At 36.0% G+C, this 24,198-nt stretch overlaps 1 protein-coding gene and 1 long non-coding RNA gene across 12 annotated transcripts; both read right to left on the bottom strand.

Moving 5' to 3' along the window:
• Positions 1 to 1,611: 1,611 nt before the first annotated feature.
• On the bottom strand, positions 1,612 to 24,012 carry LOC123010490 (sodium/potassium-transporting ATPase subunit alpha). 11 transcript variants are annotated; one of them, XM_044407423.1, is made up of 10 exons: positions 23,878 to 23,989; positions 10,654 to 10,734; positions 9,726 to 9,854; positions 9,427 to 9,673; positions 7,267 to 8,982; positions 6,911 to 7,212; positions 6,688 to 6,782; positions 3,062 to 3,236; positions 2,775 to 3,007; positions 1,612 to 2,722 (listed from the first exon to the last, which is right to left on the bottom strand). In XM_044407423.1, exons 1-10 carry the CDS (start codon positions 23,905 to 23,907, stop codon positions 2,602 to 2,604), a joined length of 3,129 nt encoding a protein of 1,042 aa, XP_044263358.1. In that variant the 5' UTR covers positions 23,908 to 23,989; the 3' UTR covers positions 1,612 to 2,601. The 11 variants fall into 11 exon arrangements, with proteins under 11 accessions (XP_044263358.1, XP_044263355.1, XP_044263357.1 ...); XM_044407420.1 differs by lacking the exon at positions 6,688 to 6,782 and adding an exon at positions 5,336 to 5,430; XM_044407422.1 differs by lacking the exon at positions 6,688 to 6,782 and adding an exon at positions 4,780 to 4,874.
• On the bottom strand, positions 23,301 to 23,857 carry LOC123010491. The gene is made up of 2 exons (XR_006413105.1): positions 23,545 to 23,857; positions 23,301 to 23,487 (listed from the first exon to the last, which is right to left on the bottom strand). It is a non-coding gene; the product is annotated as an uncharacterized LOC123010491 (long non-coding RNA).
• Positions 24,013 to 24,198: the final 186 nt, after the last annotated feature.

Here is a 24,198-nt window from a genome sequence, read left to right as displayed (position 1 = left end):
CTAGAAGTTGTCACTAATCGTTGTCTCAGTGCTCGAATGCGGCAAAATCTGACTTGAAATGCGGTGACCTGTTTTCTACCCTGACCCGACAATCTCTTATTGACACCTGTCTTTCTAATTCGATTTAGAACCTTTGGAATAGTAGATGAGTTACTCCTAACCATTGAGCAATAGATTGTTGAGATTCGCCTTTTTCGGAAAACGCCTCCACCACCGCACGTTCTTTCGCGGAAATATTTTTTTTAATCGTCAAATAGCATTTTACTCGAATATGACAATAATAGACTATTTTACACCACTCAGCGTTGATAATGCTAACTAATCGAAATATCAAAGAGAAAGAAAATGTCATTAAACACAATCCTATCAACATGTCGTTTTGATTTAATATCCGTATTTACATAACGGTGAACAGAATGCAAACAAAAAAATTATAAGCAGATGGAGCATTAACTTCTCAGTAATAAGAGATAAAGATATGGCAAAAATTTTATTGAAAACTATACGTATTTAAAAAAATTAAACATTTACCAATTTGCGCCCCGTCTCATTTTTTTCAAACTATTGCGAATACGGTTAAAGATACACGAAAAATGTAAAAAAGTTGTAGAGAATAAATTTTCCAAGAAAAAAGGCGATACCTCTATCTTCAAAGCCGTTCAAGCGACGTCATTTTTACTGGTGGTCAAGAAACAGAAAATTAATTTAAACCTAAATGGTTGAAGATAGAAATATGTTTTCGCGGACTTTTTTGTAGGAAATTTAATTCTCTACACTTTTTTCATACATTTCGTTTTCGCAGAGTTTTCAAAAATACCGTACAAACAGTATTAAAAATAAATTATAAACAATCATTAATTTGCGTTCCACCAAATATTTTTGAGAACGCTACGAATACGGTTAAAGATACAAAAAACGTGTAACAAACAAAATTATAGAGAATAAAATTTGCTACAAAAAAGTCCTCAATACCATATTTCTATCTTCATCGGTTTAGGTTTAAATTGCTTTAAAGTGTTCCCCCGGCAGTTAGTCACCAGTAAAAATGAAACAAATCCGTGCCTGAGCGGCTTTGAAACCTAAACCATTAAAGATAAAAGTATGGCCTCGCGGACTTTTTACTAGGAAATTTTATTCTCTAACAACTTTCTTTTTTACATTTTTCTTGTATCTTTCTCCGTACCTATTCGCACATTTTAAAAAACATAAAACGGAGCACAAATTTTAAATTTTATATATTTTTTTGTTCAAATTTCTCGTGAAAAATTTAGTCGTTCCTTTTTCACAGCTTATTAAGAATGTAAAGCCCAACATTTTTGCATTTTTTCCAAATAATTAGTGTAAACTGGTTGAATTTAAGTTAATTTAAAACGATTTGAAGCTGAGACGGTAAAACGCTCTAAGCGCCTTCATTGTTACTCTGGCGTACTACTTTTTTTGGGTCCAAAAAATCTAACGATTTTGTATCTCGTTTTGTCTTCTAATATAACAGTTCTCCGTAAAATTTACATCTACGTGACAGTTTTGTCGTGGAGTGTATATTATACTTTTTTATTGTATTTTTTCATCTTTCTTTTATAAGTGTATGAAAGGGAAGAGAATAAAAATCAGTTTGTAATGTAATACTATCATCCATTTTATTAAAACCCAAATTTATACAGCTTCGTTACTTACTAAAACATGAATGTGAAAAGAACACAAGCAAAAATAATTAAGTGATCACTTAAAAATATTTACAATAATAAGATAACAATACCGTGGTCGGCTGGTCTCAGACCAACGCAGCGCGCATCAGAGAGTATAAGAAAATAGGGCTCTACAGAAGCAGACCTCCAGAAGTGTGTCTCCAACGATGAACAACTAACCGCACGTAACGTAACGATGTTAGAAACAATATTATGGACTCGTGCTGCCTACACAGTGTAACTGCTACCCGCCCGTTACGTAAACTATATACACAACAAACGAAACGAATGTCAAACGTTTACAATCGTGATAGTAGTTGGTAGTCATGTGTATTGAGCACGACTGGTATGACACTTAACACGATATAACAACACAGTTACAATCTAGCTAACCTAAGTGTTGAAAGCCTAAATAATACTACCTCGTTCAAGACGTTCAGTGGCGGAGCCCCGAAGGCCGCGCAACAACCAACCGCCGTCCGTCAAGGCTCCGCCCCCACCCACTCGCACACAGTCCGACATCGGCTCTAAGGCAACTGTTTTCAACTTGGAATGTATGAAAACACTATTGCGTCTCTACTGCTGCTCTTGCAGACCAACCAACCCAACTGGCCCCGCTTGCAATCATCCTCGCTCTCTCATCATCCATTCACTCGATTCTCGCACACTACCAAACTCTCGAATTACAAATGTACGGACTGCAGCGTAAGCATGCAGCAAATTTACTAGAAATAGCAACAGGATTTTGTACACAACGACCGATACGGAACAACGCCGTCACGACGAGTGAAACGGAGTCCTTCCAATCGACAGATGAGTGTGTGAATTTTTGTTTTGTTTTGTTTGTTGTTATTTGTGACCTGCGGCAGCAGACGCAGTGCTACCTGGTGGCAGTACGCAAAACGGTGTGATGCGCTTAGTAGTAGGTCTCCTGTTCCAGCCAGCCTCCTGGATTGCGACGCAAATAAAATCGACGGGTTTCGTCGTAAATAAAGATGGACAACATAAACGGAATTGCAGGCAACCACCACACAAACCTTTAAAATAATCACATCAAAATCAATTCATTTACAGAAAACTGTAACGTACTTAAGCGGGAACATGCGTAGACCTTTATCCATTCCGGGAGTGTAAGAAAGGAAGGCTGCGAGTGCAGTTTCGAAAATCAATCCAAAGTTGAGCGCCCAATTACGCATTCCCTGATGGACGATTGAATTACGACGAGTCTTACAAATGATCAAATCGGCCCATTGGACCACCACGATGGACACGAAGAAAGCAGTGTGGCATGTGTATTCCAATGTTTTCCTATCCCGATACGTCTACACAAAAATATTTATTCAAATCGCGTTTAAACACAAAACGAGACCACTAACCCATTCCTGACCGTAGGAATCGGTGAGATCATTGACAGCTTTCGAATCCCATTGTTTTCTAATACCGAACAAGTCAGTCGGTCGGAAGCCGTTCTCAGCCATGATGACAAAGTACACGAAGAAACCAGCAGCTGCTTGAATCATACCAATCTGGCCGTATGCCATCGAAATCAACCTAGATACCATTTAAAAAGTCAGCAAATGTATGAAAAACTCAACTACCTATTATCTTGGTTGACTTTTTGGATTAAACGTTCAATAATTCCATTTTAAGTACAAAATATCTTTCCAAAAAGTCACGACAAGTCCCATTTATACTTACGAAAGCACATCCCACAAATCATGCTGTTACAATTATAGCACAAATAGTACATTAAACCACATGCATTTTGTACAATTAAGTATATTACCATCGTGTGTTACAACGCTTTTATATCATGTGAGTAAAATTATTAATTTGCAAAGTGACTATTATTAACATGATAATAAAACGATGCATTATCATACTGTAAGCGTTACTTCTGCTTCATACTGGGAAAAAAGTGGATTAGTGAGAGGATCATGTATGGTTCTTTGAATATAACTAAATTAAAGTTTTACTTACTTGATACGTTTGACCGACAAGAAACAAGTTTTATAATTATATAATAAACAGATCAGAGAGAAAAGAGGCAATAAATAATAAATAAAGCGACACGATCTGTTCAGTGTACAAAAAAATTTAAAGATTGTGCTAAAAATATCTGAACTATAATAGAGAATCAAGACTAATTAGAGAATATTCAATTTCAAAATCCAATAAAAATTAAAACTCGTCTTTACATAAAAACAAAATTAAAGCAACTACTCTACTCAAATCTATGAAAAAGTCCATAGATCTATTCCAAAGAAGCATACCGAGGAAGGTATAAATGGTAAAATTTTAGACAGGTGTGTGTTGCATGCAAAACTCCTTTCTTTCCTTTGAAAACTACAAACTATCTTACTAAACTATTCTATTGGAAAACAGAAAAAAGAACTATCAAAATGTTGAAGGCAGAGTATCTTGTGTGTTCAACACACCTAGAGCAAGAAAAAAAATTGCTAATTGTGCTCTTGTCTAAAAATGCTCTACGGGCATCACAAACTATACCTCGGCAAAAAACTCTCAAAATAGCTTAACTACGAGAAAAACTCCGACCGCAAACAAGCAAAACTCAACCGGAAAGTGAAGTCCTAGCTGTCACAACAAATTCCACGAGAAATGCACTTTGTTGATGAAATAAATTAAGTTGCGACCTGGAATCCAGTGGCGTAACAACACAAGAAAAAAATTCTGTCTTTACAAAAATTCGTTTTGAATAATTAAACACAAAAAATTCGAGTCACGAACACCGGTTACGCCACTGCCCCTAAAAACTGCGGAGGTAAACATACTAAACTTGCAAGACCTTTAATTGTCGGTATTTTTTCCCAAATGAATCAAACAAATTCAACTAGTTTCTATTTTTCGAGAGCGCGAATTAGTTTTCTGCCTGCAACTCTCATCGGTGCTAACATTCCAATAACTGGGTGTTTTGAACGAGAGACACAGAGTGCCAGAACAGCGACTTTCGGGACGTACTGTGAGACAGGCATGAGAGCAAGAAAAAAAGTTGGGGACACTTAAAACCGCGCATCATGTGCCGAGGTTGTAGTTGTGGTGCTATTACCCGCGACGACACCGCTCAGCGACCCACCTGCGATTAACCAGGTTGTCCCTATAGGGGTCGCGCGGCTGACGTTTCATTATGTCGGACTCCGGGGCTTCGTAAGCCAGAGAAATAGCAGGCACCTATACAGTGGCCGGCGCAACACACAAAGTTAGTAGTGAGAAATCGACCATGCAAAAGTTGAGTTAGACCTGTCTAGATATTTGGTGTGTCAAAGAAGTTGCGGGATGGGAGAAGGGACGAGGGCCTCAGCTGATAAGCGGGGTGCAGAATGAATGATGTGCTTCTCGAAATTAAATAACGACTTACCCCTCGTACGAACACTACGCACAAAAGCGCCTTGGCGAAACAACCAATCGTTTTTCTCCGTTCTAAATCACCCAAAAACGAGTGCTTGTTTCGTAACATTGCGGCGAAGCAAAAAAGCGAAATAAATTTGAGTAAAGGACCAAAACACAAAAGGGAGGATTATAAGGGGAAGCAGAAGTTATCGCGTACGCATGGCATACGGTACATTTCGTTCTGATCCAATTCGATTCGTATTATAGGTATGAAGAGGAGAGACACGTGACATTCCTATTACCTTTCGTTGACGAGTTTATCACTGAAAGGGTTTCTAGGACGGCGCTTCATTATATCAGACTCTGCCTCCTCGTATGCCAGGGATATGGCGGGGACCTGAGCTCGGCCAAACAAATACACGTCAAAACAAAAACTTGGGAGGTGGAAGGGACAACAATGAACCGGGAGGGCACACTTACATGCCAGCACTGCTCCTTGACTTGCCTAACTCTAGTACGATATGCAGATGTGCCTTAACTATACTCAACGTGCCAAACTGCGCCCTTAAAATTACGACAAGGCGTAGCAAACTTTTCTACTAACTTCATTCACGTTACATTTTCCCACTCATAGCTAAACCATAATTTCACAATTTCATCAAAATTTAGGAGAGAAAATGCAATTTGAACAAATTCGTACTATGATTCGCACATCTGTTCTTCTCTAAGAGACTAGGGGTCGAGTAAGCTGTGCCAAGCAAGGCAACTACGCATTATGCGTGATACATGGAAAAGGGAAATGTGTGTTTGTGTTTTTTTGTCCTCATTATAGCTATACAATAAACCCACAAAAATCAAACGATACAACCCCATGGACAAGACATTAAGCTTGTCAAAAATTAATCGAATTAATGTTACAAATTATTCTAATTGTTAATGTTACAATACTCCCAAAACATGCAGTTACTTTATCCCATCAGGCATCAGTGCAACCCGTTATTAGTGTTTAATAATCCCCAAAAATACTGCAAATATATACAGTTAGTTCAAAAAGTCAACACAAAATAAAACGACCACGTTAGAATAAAAAAAAATGTAGAAAACAGCACCTATCATTGACAAGTTTATCATTCTGTGGGTCTCGGGGTGGTCTCTTCATAATATCAGATTCTGCTTCCTCATATGCCAAAGAAATGGCTGGAACCTATGTTTTATCGAAAAACAAAAAACAAATAAAAATAACAAATAATGGTATTGTGACAATAGTGAGATAATTTTGATGTTTTGGTCATTTGGATAAATAAAGGTTAAAAAACGAACAGGATTTTTTGGTGTGAAATGAAACAAAAATATGTGTAAATAACGAACTGTTATTTCCACATCAAACTTAATTTGATTTCTTATGAAGCTCAGGTGTGAAGAAAAAGCCCTACAGGACGAAATCACAACTGAAAAAGTAACTGAGCAAGACGTACCTTGTCGTTCAAAACCGTGACCTTCCGCATAAAATCTACTGAAAGAACGTAACGTAGACTATCTACTATTCAAATGTAAAATAAAAGTGTCTTAAACCGAGCCTACCAGTGCAAATTTGAAAAAATTCGAAAAGTAACTCTACATGCTTATTATTAATCTGCACTGAATTTATTTGTACCTTTCATTAACTAATTTATCAGAGTACGGGTCACGTGGCCGTCGTTTCATAATGTCGGATTCGGCTTTTTCATAAGCGAGAGAAATGGCCGGCACCTTTTGATGAAACAACATTTTTACAACCGTACAACTGATGCCTTATTAATTCATAAAATTTTTCTTTGTAATAATTATGGGGTCAAAAAACAGTAATCATATCGTATGAACAATGGAATTAAACTCACCATGTCAGTTCCAAGATCGATGCACAGAATTGTTACGGTACCGAGAGGCAAAGGAATGTCGCACAAAATGAAAGCAAGGAAAGGTGAAATTTCGGGAATGTTTGAGGTCAAAGTATAGGCGATAGATTTCTTCAAGTTATCGAAAATCAGACGGCCTTCCTCGACTCCTGTTACGATCGATGCAAAGTTGTCGTCAAGCAGAATCATGTCAGCGGCTTGTTTGGACACGTCCGAACCGGCTATACCCATAGCGACACCGATGTCGGCCTTCTTCAACGCCGGGGAGTCATTCACACCATCACCTGAACAGGACACAAACATAAAACAAACCTAAAACAGTTATCATCACCACTCACCAGTCACGGCGACAATAGCCCCCATCCGTTGACACCCTTCCACAATGATCAACTTCTGTTGCGGCGAAGTCCTAGCAAATACGATTTCAGTGTGGTATCTCAAAATCTCGTCGAGTTGATCTGAAGACAAATCTCTGAGGTCAGATCCGTGAACGACAGCAGCCTTGGCCTCCCTCGGGTTGACTTCCGAAACCGGAATATTCAACCGTTGAGCAATATCTTCAACCGTTTCGTTACCCTCAGAAATAATACCGACTGATTTTGCAATAGCCTTGGCCGTAATCGGGTGATCTCCTGTCACCATGATGACCTTAATACCGGCACTTCTGCATTTAGCAACAGCATCAGGCACTGCAGCTCTCGGGGGATCAATCATAGACATCAAACCGACGAATCTCAACCCATCTATCGGGAAATTGGGGTCATCGCTGTTAAATTTGTACCCAATTGGGAATTTGTCAGTGGGTAACATAAAATCGCAGAAGCCAAGTACACGTTCACCCAAACCACCCAATTCCAAATAGGCGTTATTGAAAGCTTCTTTCATTTCCTCATCGAGGACTTTTTCTTTACCGCAGATGAAGATAGTGCTGCAACGTTCTAGGATACGTTCCGGAGCCCCCTTCATGACAAGGATATGGCGAGGATCGCTAGCATCCTCGTTTTCGTGGATGGAAACCTGGTATTTGTTGGTCGAGTTGAAAGGAATTTCGCAAACTTTCTTGTTCTTGCGTCTGATGGACATTACATCGCCCAAAGCCAATTCCATACATTTGAGAAGAGCAGCCTCTGAGGCGTCTCCATTGACTTCACGTTTAAGAATCGGGACGTTGTCTTGGCCCCCTTTGAATTCAGCACGGTTGCAAAGTGTTGCAATACGAGACAAAGCTTTGAATCCTGGACTTGTGCGATCATACTGGACTCCCGATTGGTCTTCAGTGGTGTCGGCTTCAATGATTTGGTTATCGAACCACATGTGTGCTACTGTCATCCTATTTTGAGTCAAAGTTCCAGTCTTGTCCGAGCAAATCGTGCTTGTGGAGCCAAGAGTTTCCACCGCTTCGAGATTCTTCACGAGGCAGTTCTTGGAAGCCATCCTCTTAGCAGTGAGAGTGAGACACACGGTGACGGTCGCGAGTAGCCCCTCGGGGACGTTCGCCACGATAATACCGATCAGGAAAATAACAGCGTCGAGCCAGTGGTAGCCGAGGATGAAGGCGATTACGAAGAAGGTAACACCGAGGAAAACAGCCACGCCGGTAATGAGGTGAATGAAATGATGGATTTCTTTAGCGATGGGTGTCTCACCGGTATCCAAACCGGAGGCGAGACCAGCGATGCGACCCATCACGGTATTGTCACCACAACTAATCACAACACCTTTGGCAGTGCCTTCGACGGCGTTGGTCGAGAAGAACGCCAAGTTTTTCGTTTCGAGAGGATTCTCGTGAGTGAATTCCGGACTGCGAGATTGCGGTTCGGATTCGCCTGTCAAGGATGAGTTGTCTACTTTGAAGCCGCGAGATTCGATGATTCGGATATCGGCTGGAATTCGATCACCGAATTTCACCTCGACCACATCGCCCAAGACCAAGTCTTCCGCACGAAGGGTCAGTTTTTCACCCTCGCGAATCACAGTAGCGAATTGAGGGACCATGTTTTTGAACGACTCCATAATTTTCGAACTCTTGCTTTCTTGATAATAAGAAAATATACCTAAAATAAAACGCAAGAGATAAGAAAAAATGCGTTAAAAAATAAACTCGAGAATAATTACTTCCGAACTCTCTTATCACAAAATTGAAGCAAATGAGATAACACATTTATTTTTAAACAAATCATTACATCACAACCTTAATTGAATCAGAACGATGTATTTTAAACGCCGTAAAGTTTTCATTGCCGGTTTTACTGGGAAACTAGTCTTTTTATAGTCAGTCATTCACTTTAGAAACGCTAAGATGTAAAATCTTTATGATTCATATTGTACAGAGATAGTAAGTAAATCAAATTTTAAAAAAACTCGTAAAAATCGTCAAAAACACAATAAATTTGCAGAAAACAATTCTCATGTTTAACGACTGTTTATTCCACAGTAAACACAATCGCTTTAAAATTATTTTTAATTTAATCGATTTATTTAGAATTTTCGTGACCAACCTGTAACGATAACAACGGCAGCTAAGACGATGCCAAGATAAAGATTATCATCGGCTGGTTCCTCCACGGTGCTAGCCTGGATAGAATAAGCTATGAAGCAGAGGATGGCGCCGATCCACAATAAGAGAGCGAAACCCCCGAAGAGATTTTTACAAAATTTCACCCATTCGGGGGTAGTCTTTGGGGGTGTGAGTGCATTGGGTCCGTCCCGTTCCAAATTCTCTTTCGCTTTCGCATGACTGAGGCCCTGTAAAATTTCAAGTAGTAAATTCTGAAATCGTCTTAAAGTTCAAACTTACATTTTCTGGATGTGTCTGGAATCTCTGATATAATTCTTCTGGGGTGATTTTATGATAATCGATGTCCAATTCTTGTTTCAAATCATCTAAATCATCCGCTTTCCTGACCTTCTTATTTTTCCTCCGTGACTATAACACAAAAAAATTAGGAAGTGATCGATTCGGATTGATTGCGATTTTACCGGTTTAAACCCAAGTTAACAAATAGAAAACTAAGTAAACCCTTGAAAGCCAATCATGCAAGCCAGCGATAATTAAAGGTGGTAACAACAATTTTACGTACTACTTTTTATAATTAGGTTCCAGTTATTTCTAGAAAACTTGAGTCGAATCTACAACTAGCCAGTTGTGAGTGTACTTAAGAAATCAGATCCAAACCTTGACAACCTGAAGAAATTTGCGATCTTCTGATTATTTACTACTGACTTAAAAAATGAACTAATAACGTTATCAAACAAAAGTTAGAATTAAAGATAACGAAACCGATACAGGGCAGGAAATGGTATTTTATAAACCTGTGGGCGGGAAGTCAATTTTTAAAGGCACACTTGGTATAAGATAAAATTATGGCTATATAAAACGTGATCAAACATCAACGTATTGGGATTATTTTTTGTTACTATACATACCCAAGTGCAATATTACAAGGTGCTGTTAGTGATGTGTTAGCTCGCAATTACTTACGTGAGAAAAAAACAAAATAAAAATGCCGTTTTACTCATTTTACTTAGATAAGTATTGACGTCATTTGTCTTGAATGTGTGATAAAGACATTTAAAATTGATCTCAATCGATTACAAGTAAAACGGCGTTGGATAAATAAATAATTAGAGAAGAGAAAAATAAAGATAGGAAAGTCCTTGACCCAACAACCTACTCAGATATGTGTAAAGAGAGAGAAGATAAAATGTGTGATTTTTGAAAATACCTTAGGTCTACCATCAGCGGTTTTGTTGTCATCATAACTGGACGGAATAGTTGCCACACGATAAGAGTCAGAACGGCCGTGCTGAAAAATAACCACTACGGTCTAAACACTCATTCCTACATACCAACAGGCCTCAGGACCACGACGACATATTTCATCGCGAAATATGTCACAACAAACACCAAAAAATTAATTGCATTGCTGTTGATCATGCAGATAGTGCCAACATAATCGATTTTGCAAAACTTATTGAATTCTTTGATCAGGTGTAAAATTTTCCATCCCGATTTGCGCGTGTACAAAGACTTAACAAGGGCCTCATAAACAAAATTGATGTCTGGGCTAATTGAATAAACGTTTCCTATTGCTTAAAGGAAGACTTTTTGAAAACAACACCTCAAGTGAATCATCGCCTACATTTTTTGGTTAATGAACTTGGTTACGTAACTTGTTTAAATTCCACTACTAGACATAGTATTTCTCAAGGACTAGGTTATTGTCTTCGATTATGCGAAAAATAATTCACTGATTACGACTGACCTAGTCTCAATCCGAAATCGCTACACAAATATTTTTTTTTAATTCAGTGTCAATTTTATGGGAAAAATGCGAAAACGATGTTTCTTGGTCTATTTTCGTAACGAGTCTGCGCTTTCCGCCCCTGATGCTTAATTGGGAATTTTTGGTAAATTTAGGACAGGAGAATGTAACAGATTTGCGGGGAATGAAAGCTCCAAGCGGTCTAATTTATCTGTGTGAATAATAATCTAGAACTATTTCTAACAGTTCTCCATTCCTGAAATTTTCCACTGAACAAAATTTCAAATAAATTTCATTGTAAAATATAATCAATACTGATAGTAATCTTGGATGTTAATTAGAAGCCCCATTTAATTTTTTGAGGGTTTACTGACGTACGTATTCAATAAATATTTACTCAAATAATCATTATCATCAATATCATTAATGAGAGATTGATGTTACATAACAAACCTATAAAAAGGGAACAATACAAGAGATTCACCGTCGATCAATCCCAATCCCAACACGAAAAATCCCTTTTTCCCCTGTAGGTCAGTACAGACATTCCTTTCATTTTAACCGCCTCGCCGGCCGAAAATTCAATAAGCCCTCAGCAAAACCGTTCGCAACGGTTTGCCGGAAGAATCGATACTTTCCGGAGTAAACCGTTGGATGAAAAAAATCGCGTTTTTTCGAAATTCGCTTTAGGACCTACCTCCCCCATGCTGATTGTGTGATAATATCCCGGGGAGTGGTGTTAAATACTGTACTTCATGTGATGTCGACCACTACACACAAATCACACTAGAAGCAGCGACGACGGGCGCGGACCCACTAAAAGTTCGCCTGGCTGCGCTGCCGCGGCACGTATTGAGCCTTGACGTCATACTGCGGACTCGGCGCCGCGACGGCCGAGGGGGGCGTCGAAGGACAGGCCTTCCAGCCTCAAACCTGCCCCAAGTTACGACGGTGGAGCTTTTGCCGGAGGAGAACACGGCGATGGGGCCCCAAAGTGGATGGGTCTCGGGGTACAAAGTGCATCAAATACGTCATAGTCGACGTAATTACGATGGGGAAAGGGTGGGAAAGGGGCGCGACTGCTGCGACGCCTATTTTTATGCATGCGGCGCTAAATCGGGGCTGTTTCGGGCGACGATTTATCGAACGATAATTAGGGGAAATGCGGCGTCGAGGGGGCACTGATACGCGATTTACCACATTACACTGCTTAGGGCTTCGCGGGTTAATTAGTTGTGACACTCATGATTGATTTGTTCTATTTCTAGTTTTTCTCCTTTGTTGAGCTCACTGGAGGGAAATCCTGTGTTTTATTTGTACCGACTCAATTATAGCTTTAGATAGACTTAAGATTAAATCTAATTAATTTTCCATCACGATAAACAAAACCAGATATTTAAAGAACAAAGAAGTGGGATCAGGTTCGTTCCTTTCAAAATAAAAGTTAATAATTCATTATGTGATGGAAATTAAAATATTGTTAGTTGTTGTTTTATATTAAATTTTCGTTGTAGATAATATTACTAACGAACAAAATGGGAGAAGTTTCTGAGTTGATAATTAAAGTATTGAAACGTAATTAAAACTTTTATTAAAACTCTGCAACTCTCCTGGGAATACGCAAAATCAAAAAAATTCCCAAGCCGATGAAAATAAATTATATTTAGTTTTATAAAACTTGATTTTTTAATAAAAATGAACTTCTTCGAACGTAATGCTTATTATTACATAATTAGTCTCCTTTATACTCCCTATTGATTTTTTATTTATATGTTTTTGTTCTGTTACGTAATGATATAGTAAATCAATGCATTTATACAGTGAGCGGCAAAATTATAAAATAATCTTATTTATTAAAACTGAAAATATTTTGTTTTGACAAAAATCCTCGAACAGGTCAATTTTCCTTTTAAAAAATACAAAATTCTCAACTTGATTTAAAATTGTGTTTGTTTTTGATATTATGGATATATTTTTTTTCAAAAACTATGTAATATTTAATATTTTGATGTTGTCATTTCGGCAATTAAAAGATCTATCAAATTGGCTAAACAAATTCAAAAACCAAAAAGTGTTGAATTTTAAATCAAGTTGAAAATTGTGCATTTTTTTAAAAAGAACATTGACCTGTTCAAGAATTTTTTACAAAACAAAATATTTTCAGTTTTAAGAAGATTATTCCATAATTTTGCCGCTCACTGTATATTAAAAAAATCAAATTTCACGTCCTCTAAAACCCCAGATTGAAATGTTTAAAAATTACTAGCACCAATTTTTTATTTACAGGTTATTTGTCATGTTCTTAGAAAAAAGATTATTTCCAAAAGCTCGCTATAAAAATAATCTTTATTGATTCAATTCCTCAAATATTTTTTTACAAAATCACTGATTCTAGACAAACTAAAAATCCTGCAGGTCATAAATTAATAAGTAATAACGTTCCCTGAGACTGACTCAAGATGAGAAAACACGCACAGTAATAACCGTCGCACTAAACTTATGTTTATGGACCGCAGTTTGTTAACAGTGAAGATAAACATCGAAAATTTCGATTGTGTGGAAACACCCTTTCCCTCGCCGGTTTACTGTTCTACAGGTCTAAAACTTGCAGATGTAGATTTCATTGTTGCTGTTTCTAAATGCAAACAGCCGGTAACCGCAACGTTTTAGACCACGAGTTATCAATTATTTATCACGCTACACTCATCAACAAAAGATAAAGATCTAATCAGGAAAGTGAAGCAAAGTTGTGCAATGTGTATTGTAAAAATATGAAGTCTGGTATTTATAGTTGAACTGAATGTTCTCAGAAAATATTTTATTAACTGTTATGTTTGTTTTCTCAATTACAAAATTCAATATTGCAATATTGTGTTACTTTATCAGCTGAATGAAAAAAAATGTTTATACCTTAGAAGCGAGACTTAATTCTTTCACATAGAAATATTTCCGAAAGACAAAATCAATTTTGTAACATTATCATCATATTTCAGGTGAAATATTAATCATGCAGTAAGAAACGATGACACATTTACAACTGTCAAGGAAATATCCATCTTACTACACTTACCCTGAATGATAAATTATCAAATTATGTGGCTCCTTTTCTCTTCAGAATCAAAAAAATATATTTGAGAAAAATTCATCTCTATATTTACTCGAAAATAATAAATCCAACAATTAGCAAATGGAAAATGTAATTAAAATGCGCACCCATTTTAAAATTAGATGTTTTCTTGTATTTAACAGAAAACACTCCCGTAAATTAAAAACATAAAAAAAGATACTATATGTTATTAGTATGTATACAAACTGGGTACCTATATTGTTTTTAATTAAAAAAAAAATCTATGCAATGTCGAAATTATGTTAAAAAAGAATTGCATAATATGTATTTTGAAAAATCACTTGTTAGTTATTTGATTAACACTCTGAAATAAAGTAATAATCTTCCTTGTAGTTAATTATTTATATTGTAGAAATATACGGAAATTGCATTACGTAGTTAGGTGATAACAGAATGTGTTATAATTACAGACTGAGTATAATTCTCCTAACGACCATCTATGGTTCGCGTTAAAGTTCCATTTGTTCGCAGTACAAAAGATAAAATTTGCTCTAAATACTTCGTTGTAAACATAAACTGCTCTCTATCATATTGTAATTGTACACCATAGTTACATTATGCAATAAACTGAATTCGGTAATGAAATTCGTAATCGATCAATCGGCGATGTCATGATTCAATTTAAATTCAAATCGTGTTAAATGAACTCACAAAAATTTAATTCCCGATTTCAGAGAAAATACAAACACAGCATTTTATTTCGTTTCAAAATAAAAAACAATGAAATGTATAAGATTTTCAATGAAACGAAAATAAACCATCGTGAAGTTCGTAGGTTATTTACTATATCCTGAAGCTTTGTTACGCCTACGATAGATACTGCTTCCTACTGCAAAAAAGCAAAATAAAGCGTTCAGTAGACAGACACAACAGTTCACCAAACACGAGAAAAATTTAAATAAAGTAGAATATGTTTTAACTAGAACTTTCCAAAATAACCAGTCTGTAAACATTTCACATTTATAGACAAAAATAAATACATTTTTATAACATTTCGTGATTAAAATAGAACTGGTGGATGTGAGTTATCCACATTTAAAACTTTTATCTGCCAAGAAATATCTAACGACGTCGTCGAAAACATTGCCAAATTATTACATGTTGTGAGACTGAGATAAGCACTATAACATTCATATAAAGTTTGATATAAAATTTTAACAATGACTGGAAGCATGATATTACCGCATTTATGAAACTTAGCCCCTTATGAAAGATCGTAAAGTTGTTTTGGACATTACGATATCGTAGGACAAAAAATTTAGGAATGAAATTGACAGCGAAGGATAAAACGAAAAAGCGATAAAAGAAATATGTCCCATATAATGTACAACACGTCAGAAAAAAACATAAAAAAATTCATGTGTTATAATTTTTCTTTTTCGTCTCATAACCCCTGAAAGCTCGAGACAAAAAATTTGATATTTTACGTTTCTGTTTATTTTATTCCAGCTAATTTACAATGTAAATGTTTGAACTAAAAGTCGGCAAGACTCCCTTATGCAATTATTGTCTTATCAAGATAAAAAAAAAATTAATTAGAGCCAATATTCGAGAGAAGTTTGTTTTCTCAAACAAAGAAAGCTTTTTAATCGCCATTAGATTTTTTCGCAAGAAAGCTCTCCCTTGGTCCTGACAAATAAAGCTATTAGTCAAAAATGGGAAAATAAAACCTTACGACCACTGCAGCCTCTTTTAGGAGCGTAATGCTGTTGTCAACACAGGTCTAAAAACAACCTCGTCTTTCACTGAAAATATTTTAATAATTAAAATTAACAAGTTCATCACTCAATATTTAGGTTAATTTAGTAAGTTTGAGTTTGGCAAAGTTTCCTGCAATTCCTGAACGTTACACGAAAACGAATCAACCACATACACAGAAACTTTTTCTACCAGATTAATTTTATTGCGAACGCGAGTGCTCTAGAGTTGTGTAGTTCCACAATTGAGAAAAAGTGTTAAATGGGCTCAACAAGTGTATTTCAAGTTGGAAACCCAACTTTGAAAATACACGTGTTTGAAACAAGTACCAAATTTTCAAATATATTTAATTAAATTCAAGGGTAAGTTAAAATAGCTTCATCCTGCACGCTAAAAAAATAAACTGCCTAATCAATAAATTCACGGGACTTTGATGCTAAGAGCAAAACTTGTTTGTCAACTCAGAAAAATCATGAATGAAACTCGAAAACCGGTTACAAACTGGTTTTCTTACGATCACTTACTACAATGGATTGAATAAAATTGTCATTTCTATTGTGATTTAAGTGATCTAATCAGATCCGAAAATTAAGCCTTTCAATATCACACCGAGACAAATCCAATCGACGTCATCTTCAGTGACGAAACTATTATTTAATTTTAGCACAGACAGCGATCTATATTTGCGCCAAAATGAGCGCAAATTTGACGAAAACGTGACGTTCAAACGGCGTTATTAAATCACGGGGTGTGTAGCATTCACGTCAAATTTTCACTTCCAATTTACGCAAAAACTGGAACAGGTCCGTACTCAATTAGAGAGTGTGTAAAAAATAATGCCCTGTTGGAAGTGTTCAGGGTTACATGAATTATTAGTGGCCTACACGGAGGAAATGGCGAATTATAGCAACCTACTGTATGTCTTGCTGACTCACTACGATGGCAAGTTACCAGACGTTGTAATTTTTTTTGGCAATCCTGAAACACATCAAAGAAAATTTTCCTGATTGGAAGAGTTAAAATTTCGCAAAGAGAAATAATTGCTGCCATTAGGAAATATCTTGTATGGTTTGAAGATCAATCGCGAATTTCGTTTATTTTGAACAAGACTGCAACAAATTGAGTTAATTAAAGTTATGCAGGAGGAGATAACGATAATGAACGTTTCCCGAAGCAGCCACTTAAAAACGAACTAATTAAATTTCATAGTACTCCTAAAATTGCACATCGTTGCTCCGTCTATTTTAAAATTCAAGCATAATCAAAATTTCCACAATATTTTATCTAACAAATAATATAATAAATAGTTATTATCCTTTCGACAAAAGCATTGTGATAATCAACAGTAACAGTTTAAATAAATTATTTATTACATCGACCCACATGACACATTGAAATATTAAATTGGGTCATGTACGCAATAATTTTATGAATATGTTAGGTCAATTTTTTATCTCAAATAGTAAATGAAATTATTTTGTGTAATACCGCTGTTAAATCAGGCAATTTCAATTGAAATTTACCCGTTTTGAAGTCGTGAATAAATCACTTTTGGATAAAGATGGTTAAAGCGCAATCCAATTAAAAACATTTGATTATCCGCGAAATGAATTTTGCATTCGATTACTGTTCAAGATAAAAATTATTTTGAAACCTAAAGAATCTCAATCATTAGACAGTTTGCTCAACAGTCCATTAAGATTGATTATGAACGATACATTGCGCTTAATTGACTCATAAAGAAAAATATGTCTGTTTTAATAGATTAAAGCTTGGATTTGAAGTTATATTCAGATTTTATATTGCATAACCTACCTCACTAAATAAAAAAGCAGTAATTTAACACGCAATAAAAATTATACGTGCAATTACCTACATGTAGTTATTGAATTAAAAATAAATAAAACATTAATCACACAATAAAATATAGTAATTTTTCGCACGAACAAAAAACAACGTCCAATGACAAAATTTGAAGCATCTATTGAATTTGTGTCTTCGTTGTCTAGTCCTCACAAAATGTTCAACTCCCAAAATTTAAGTAAATAAATAATTCAGCAACAAAGGTAAGATCACCCCAGATACATCCAAAAGGTCAGAATTGATCGAAATAAGAAGAAATTTATGGAAATAGTCATCCTGCGGAAACATAAAGCAAAATAAGAGCAAACAATAATAGTTAAATAGACATCACGAACGGAAAACGTAAAACAAGTCGGTTCTTTTGCGCCACCTGATGTGCGTCTATTTGTGATAAAAATGTAAATAGCATGAAGCAAAATCGATAAAACTGACATGCGAAACATAATTTTTTCAGTCTGAACACATTCGAAACCTTCACCTGAGGCGCAACTTTTGCACGTTTTTAGTTGGCAAATGAGTAAATGACTACTCCCGAGTGTGCGTAGGAGCAGTTATTATTTATGAATCTGATACAAAATTATGGCAGTTATTTCGGTCACTTTGTGGATTTTATACACGCCCTTCGGTTAATCCCTTCTAGGCAAAAAATAAACAATTTTAGGGATAATGAGTAAAATTATGTGCGTTCCATGCAAATTTCCTAAATTTCCCACCCACGACATTAATATGATTAAAAAAGCGACGGATATCCTGATGGACCAGTCTGTTGAGTCTCTTATTAAGCTTGCAATAGACTAGTAACCCAATCTTGGTATGTCACGTTAACGTTGCATGACTGGAATGACAATTGAACAATTTGCATCGGAAAAATGAAAATTTTCCCAAATAATATTTTACGTAGTGTAAAAAACGGAGTGGAAAAAAAACAATATTTAACATCACATTCTTCCTGTCTGTCTAAAGGAGAACGGGAAAATATTGACTTAAGAATCGATACTCAAGGTGATAAGACAAGTCATGTTCGCGTGAAAAGCTAGAAAAATTGATCGAAGAAATAATGAAAATTTAATTTTTTGGAAACTTCCGAGTCATTAAATATTCCGGCAAATTTGCATAGTAGGAACAATTTAGAAGATACTTCCTATTCATACGATAATAAATAACTGGCTTAATTAAGTCAAGAGCCACTATAATGGAGCACATAATTTTCAATTAGTTTGTCGGTTTCCTCGCATGCCATTTATACTGGAGAGGTCAGTCAAAAGATCTAATTAACACTATAAAACTGCTCAATCAAAACTTGACCCTTATTTTGTAATTCAATGTTTCAATAGAGCTTTTTTATCGAAAACTACACAATTCAAAGTTTTTCAATTAAAAAGTTATGAATTCAAAACGTTCCGTCTGTCACAAATAATAATCCAACCACCTGCTGATAAAAGGATACTTTTAATTAAAACATGGAATATGCGGTTGCTTTGTTAACGCATTAGAGCTGTAGGTAGTGAAACTTCAACATAACTGTGACTTTGCAGGAACAAAGCGGAGCTCATTTGGTACAATAGCAAGTAAGGAATGTTCTGTTCCAGCTTTGCTTTATCCACCTCCTCATTCCAGAAAAATCCCAATTAAATACTCCATCCTTGAACCGACACGGTAAACAGCTCGATAGTCGAGCCGCCATGCTATGAAAACATCCCAATCCAAAAAATTCCCTTTTTTAATAATTCCTGCGCTATTCGCATTCGTCCCAATAGCAGGATTTCTCGGTTCAGCTTCGGCAATTTCTCTTCATCCTGCTGTTGCGAAGGAGAACAGAATCTGGTGACCTCGTTCTTGGTGCCGATCAATAGCAACGACCACCCCCAGGACATGCATAGACTCGCCTGCCACCGGATCCACCCGTCGGCTCCAGGCTCCGGGTCACCGTTCTCCCTCTCTCTCACACCCCAAATCCGCCAAGCCCTTAGCGCACACGTCAGCTATTTCGTCCTTTTCCTTGAAGGGCTAAACGGCGTTGTACCAACGTCTTGTTATTTGATATAGCGGTTTTTATTAAAATTTTCTGATTTTTCAGCTTTCGAAATGTGTGCGAAATATCAAGCCCGGGTGCCCTTCAAACCTAAATTATTCGTTAGGGAGGATTTGAAACCGACCCTCCCGAAAGATGTCTTTTATTACCCTTGGTTTCATGACGAGAGATAATCGCAAAAGTGCAAATGTCACAGTTCAATTTGCGAGATTTAATGTTTAATTCAATTTCTGTTTTGGCTTTTCGCCCTGTCCTAAGTCTGATGTACGAATGCCATCAGTGTAAATTATTTTTCCCTTTTAACGTAGAGGAAACCATGTTGAGGTCACAACATGATAAATTTATACACAATTATAAAACTACACAAAGGACTCGTTAACAAAATTGCCGTCACAGAATTTACACTGTGGACGAATTTCAAATGAGAAAAACGCACAAAATAAGAGTCGTAAACCAGTTTTAATTCGTCATATTTTATTCAAAACAATCTAAAAGTGACCTACAGTGGAATAATTGTTTTTTCCAATAATACTTGAGAAAATAAAACGGAGTGTGCCAATAAAAGCTCTGGTTTTGGTTTAAAAAAAAAATTGAGCAAATCACTTGCAATTCGACTGAAAGCACAAACTCCTAATACATTTCCTTTTATATCGTCTACCGATAATCCTTTCCAATAGTATTTATCGTAACAAGCTTTCATATATCATTTTTCTCGACTTTCCTAGAGAGTGGAGATAAACCATTAGCGAATTGTGAAGTAGCAAAAAATTGTATAACCCTTAAACCGTGTTATCTAAACGCCTGCACATAAGTCAGAGTCCAAGCGTGAAATGGCCTTAGGTTTGCCCTTATAATGCCTCACACCTTTAGGTTTAAAAGAAAGTTTATGAAGCGTGTTTCAGACTTGTATTAAAATTCAAAAGCGTGGATGATTACTGCTTAAATTAATTTTTAAGTAAGATTCTGTTCATTCCGACATGACAATCGCATCAAGTAGAAAGCTCTTGGGAGCTTTTCGACGCCAACCGGAAAATTGGATGACACACTGAAAAACTGTCACCAGTTCGTTTACAACTAATCACAGAGTGGCAGTGTAGCGGTGGTAAAATTCCTTCATCACTGCCTAAATGGAAGTCGCAAGATTATCTAATCTTAATCCCATAAAAATGCCCAGGATATAGTTCATAACTGGGAAGTCATAAATCATCCTTTTATAGTTCTTAAATTGTACTTTCGCCAAATGAGATCTCTGGCGCTTTTGCACATTGGAGAGAAAATTTATGAAAAATCGCTCCACGAACAAAAGCTGCATTCATAAATTATTCAAATATAGATTTCTGGCAAGCTTTAGCAATCAGGGAAAATTGCGTACAAATTTGTTACCTCATCTTCGTAGTCGAGGTCGTTCCTTGAAGCCATTGGCACTTATCACCCAATCTTTCTGATAAAAAGAACGGTCCTCGTGACGCGATTTGTTCACTACTAAATGCAAAATTGCAAAGCGGATCTGTCGCAGGCTTGGCCCACACGGGGCACAACTAGAGATAATTACCTCAATTATCCCGCGACATTACATGCTATTATGCCATCAGAGGCCAGCAAAGACACTCAGCCATTCATACATATTAAAAAAAAAATCGAAAAAAGCTGTAAGTAATGTTATTTCATCGCACAAAGCCTAGCATTGAAATCGAGGGTCAATTCATAAGGCAGTGTCATTTTTGGTCTATTATTCGGCAGTCCAGTGACGCAATTCGCAATAAGGGCATTTCCGGTGTCGCCCCCTTAGTTACGTCACAAGTCACAAGGCTACACTATTCAACCGCTATCATGCACTTAATTCATTGAGTATAATGTGACTCATTTATTCGTTATATATGTGTTAGTAGCACAATGAAACTTCTTTCGGTTTCCTCCACTTGCCTCCTGAAATTTTTATAACAAATGGTTCCCAGTTGCAGGAAGAGGCTGATTGAGATAGGTCTTGCTTGGATTTTTGAAGATTGCTCCGGTTCTAACTTGTTAATATTAAATTAGAAAATAAGCGCAGACATAATTGAATTTGTCTGAAGAACGGAACGGATTGTTCTCATGTGTGCTAATATAATTTATTTCGCTTTTAAATTTGCCGCTTTTCCCTCTCGAATGAGCAAATTTGCCTGCCACTGGCTAAAATTAATGTAAGAATAATTGCAAGGCTGGGGAGAAATGTCGATAAAGGCTTTCGTGATATGTAAGCGACCTTGTTTGGATCGATGTTACTCGCGACCCTTTCGGCACTGGTGGCAGTCTGCAAGACGCCGTGCCAGTTTGGAGCATTCGAATTGATTATTTTGGTTTTTTTGTTTCGTATAAAAACACATCTTTGGGGATTACACGAGAGTGCTCTATAAAATTCAATGTATATTTCCTGTTTTGAAAGAAACTCGGGAGACGTTTACAATTTAATCGCTTTAAGTCGCAAATGTCGTACGTTGCATATTTGCAACAAAGTAATATATTTTTTATTCCATTGTTTCTGCTATTGCGAATACTCGTAAAATCTGTGTTTACACAAGCAATGATGTGTACATAGGAAACAATATTTCACTATTCAGTTCGTACCAGTTAAATAGTGTGAACACTAAAATAACAGGTGACACAGTAGCATGTTATTATGCAATAAATAAATCTATAAAATTAATTATCATATATTTGACAATTGTTAGAAGCATATTTTAACATAAATGAATAGATACGAGTTAAGCATATAAGATAAAAATATCCCTTAATACTAAGAGAATAATTCTATTATAATTTTCCAGTATCAGTAAGGCTTAAAAAGTGTAAGATGTGAAAATAAAATCCTAATCCGCTCTTAGATACTACAACTTAATTTATGCTACAACGAAAATTGAAGTCTGAAATTTTACCATACCTCGTGACTCATTTTATGCAACTTTCAAAAATTAAAACTTCTGAATAGATAATAGATTGAAGAGTGTTCTGAACATAATAGATTATTATTATCTTCTTGTAGAAAATATTGTACATATGATTATAAATGTTTTATAAATTTCTATAAATTTTCTATGAATTTTTATAAGACTCACAATTTTCAAAGTATGGTATCGTAAAGTGTTATTTGCTTATTAATTATAATTGAGTAGTGAGTCCGGCTAGAACCGGTCTGAGACCCAACTGCCTTTTTTTCAACTTCACTTTGCTTACTCAAGGTCTGCATTATCTTCAGCATCTGCTGATTTAAACTGATTCATATTAAAAAAAAAACGAGTCCCGTCCCGATATAACTCGAATATTTCCACATAATACACTTTCCCGCGCTAAGCAGTTTTTGACAAATACATCTTCCATTCAGCTCATGGTACGAAACTAAAACCACCTAAAACATATTAACAATTTTAGCAATTTTTCATTGGCAAAAACATGTCAACAGAACATCTGTGTACAAAAAAAAAAGACTCATTGCGAGTAATTTGATATTTTTCTTTACAAGAGACGCTCATTAGACGAGTTTTCTGGTTTATAAATAAATGGATTAAATTGATATTAACGGCTTAATTTCAGCAGGAATCTGAAACCCGAGAAGAGCATTAGTCATAGGTGATAATTAATTCAACCAACGACACACCTCTTCTTAATTATATAAAAGGAATCGATTTTAATGCAAAATTCACTTAATTATTCCCTTGTTTAATCAAACGTTATAGTTTAATTCAAAATTTATAAGTAATTAGGGCGTTACACCTGTTGTCATGTTGGCATCTCATGCAAATTGACAACAAAAACATTGAATAGGCGTGGCCTTGGCAACCAAAATAACAGACGAACAGCCGTTATCTTATCAGGTAAGATGATTTACAACGTGCTCATACAACAATGCAATTAATTACGATTTCAACAATTACAGTCAAATTTCATGAATCACGGTTAAAATAATAATAAAAAATTAAATTTCACTCACCTCTTCCTTCATCTCGCTCTTCAAAGCCATTACATTACAACAACCTGGCCGCACAATGTGGCAAACACTGAGAACGAAAAAACAGGTGTGCGGTTTTTTAAATACGAGGTTGTGTAATCATCTATTACGTAATTAGGCTAACTAATCGGCGTTTTTGATGTGACTAGTAATCATTTTTCTAGAGAATTCCTGTATTTACTTTAATTTTGTTCAGAATTTTGTTATTTAATGAGAGATGGTTGGCGACATTGTTTAAAGGCTTTGCCCGCCAATTTTCAAATAACGAATTTATTTCATTTTTTTTTTTGTTGATTTTTGGGA

Source organism: Tribolium madens, unplaced genomic scaffold (assembly GCF_015345945.1).
Source record: "Tribolium madens isolate multiple individuals breed KSU strain unplaced genomic scaffold, Tmad_KSU_1.1 Scaffold_91;HRSCAF=231;Tcas5.2_LG7, whole genome shotgun sequence".
NCBI classification, from domain to species: Eukaryota; Metazoa; Arthropoda; class Insecta; order Coleoptera; family Tenebrionidae; genus Tribolium; species Tribolium madens.
This window is presented reverse-complemented; position numbering and strand designations above follow the sequence as displayed.

Coding starts and splice junctions, on each gene's coding strand:
- LOC123010490 (XM_044407423.1), bottom strand. CDS start 23,907: ATGGCTTTGAAGAGCGAGATGAAGGAAGAG. Junction 3,008..3,061: donor ATTCCTACGGTCAGGAATGG/GTTAGTGGTCTC, acceptor ATTTTTGTGTAG/ACGTATCGGGATAGGAAAAC. Junction 2,723..2,774: donor CTACGCATGTTCCCGCTTAA/GTACGTTACAGT, acceptor ATTATTTTAAAG/GTTTGTGTGGTGGTTGCCTG.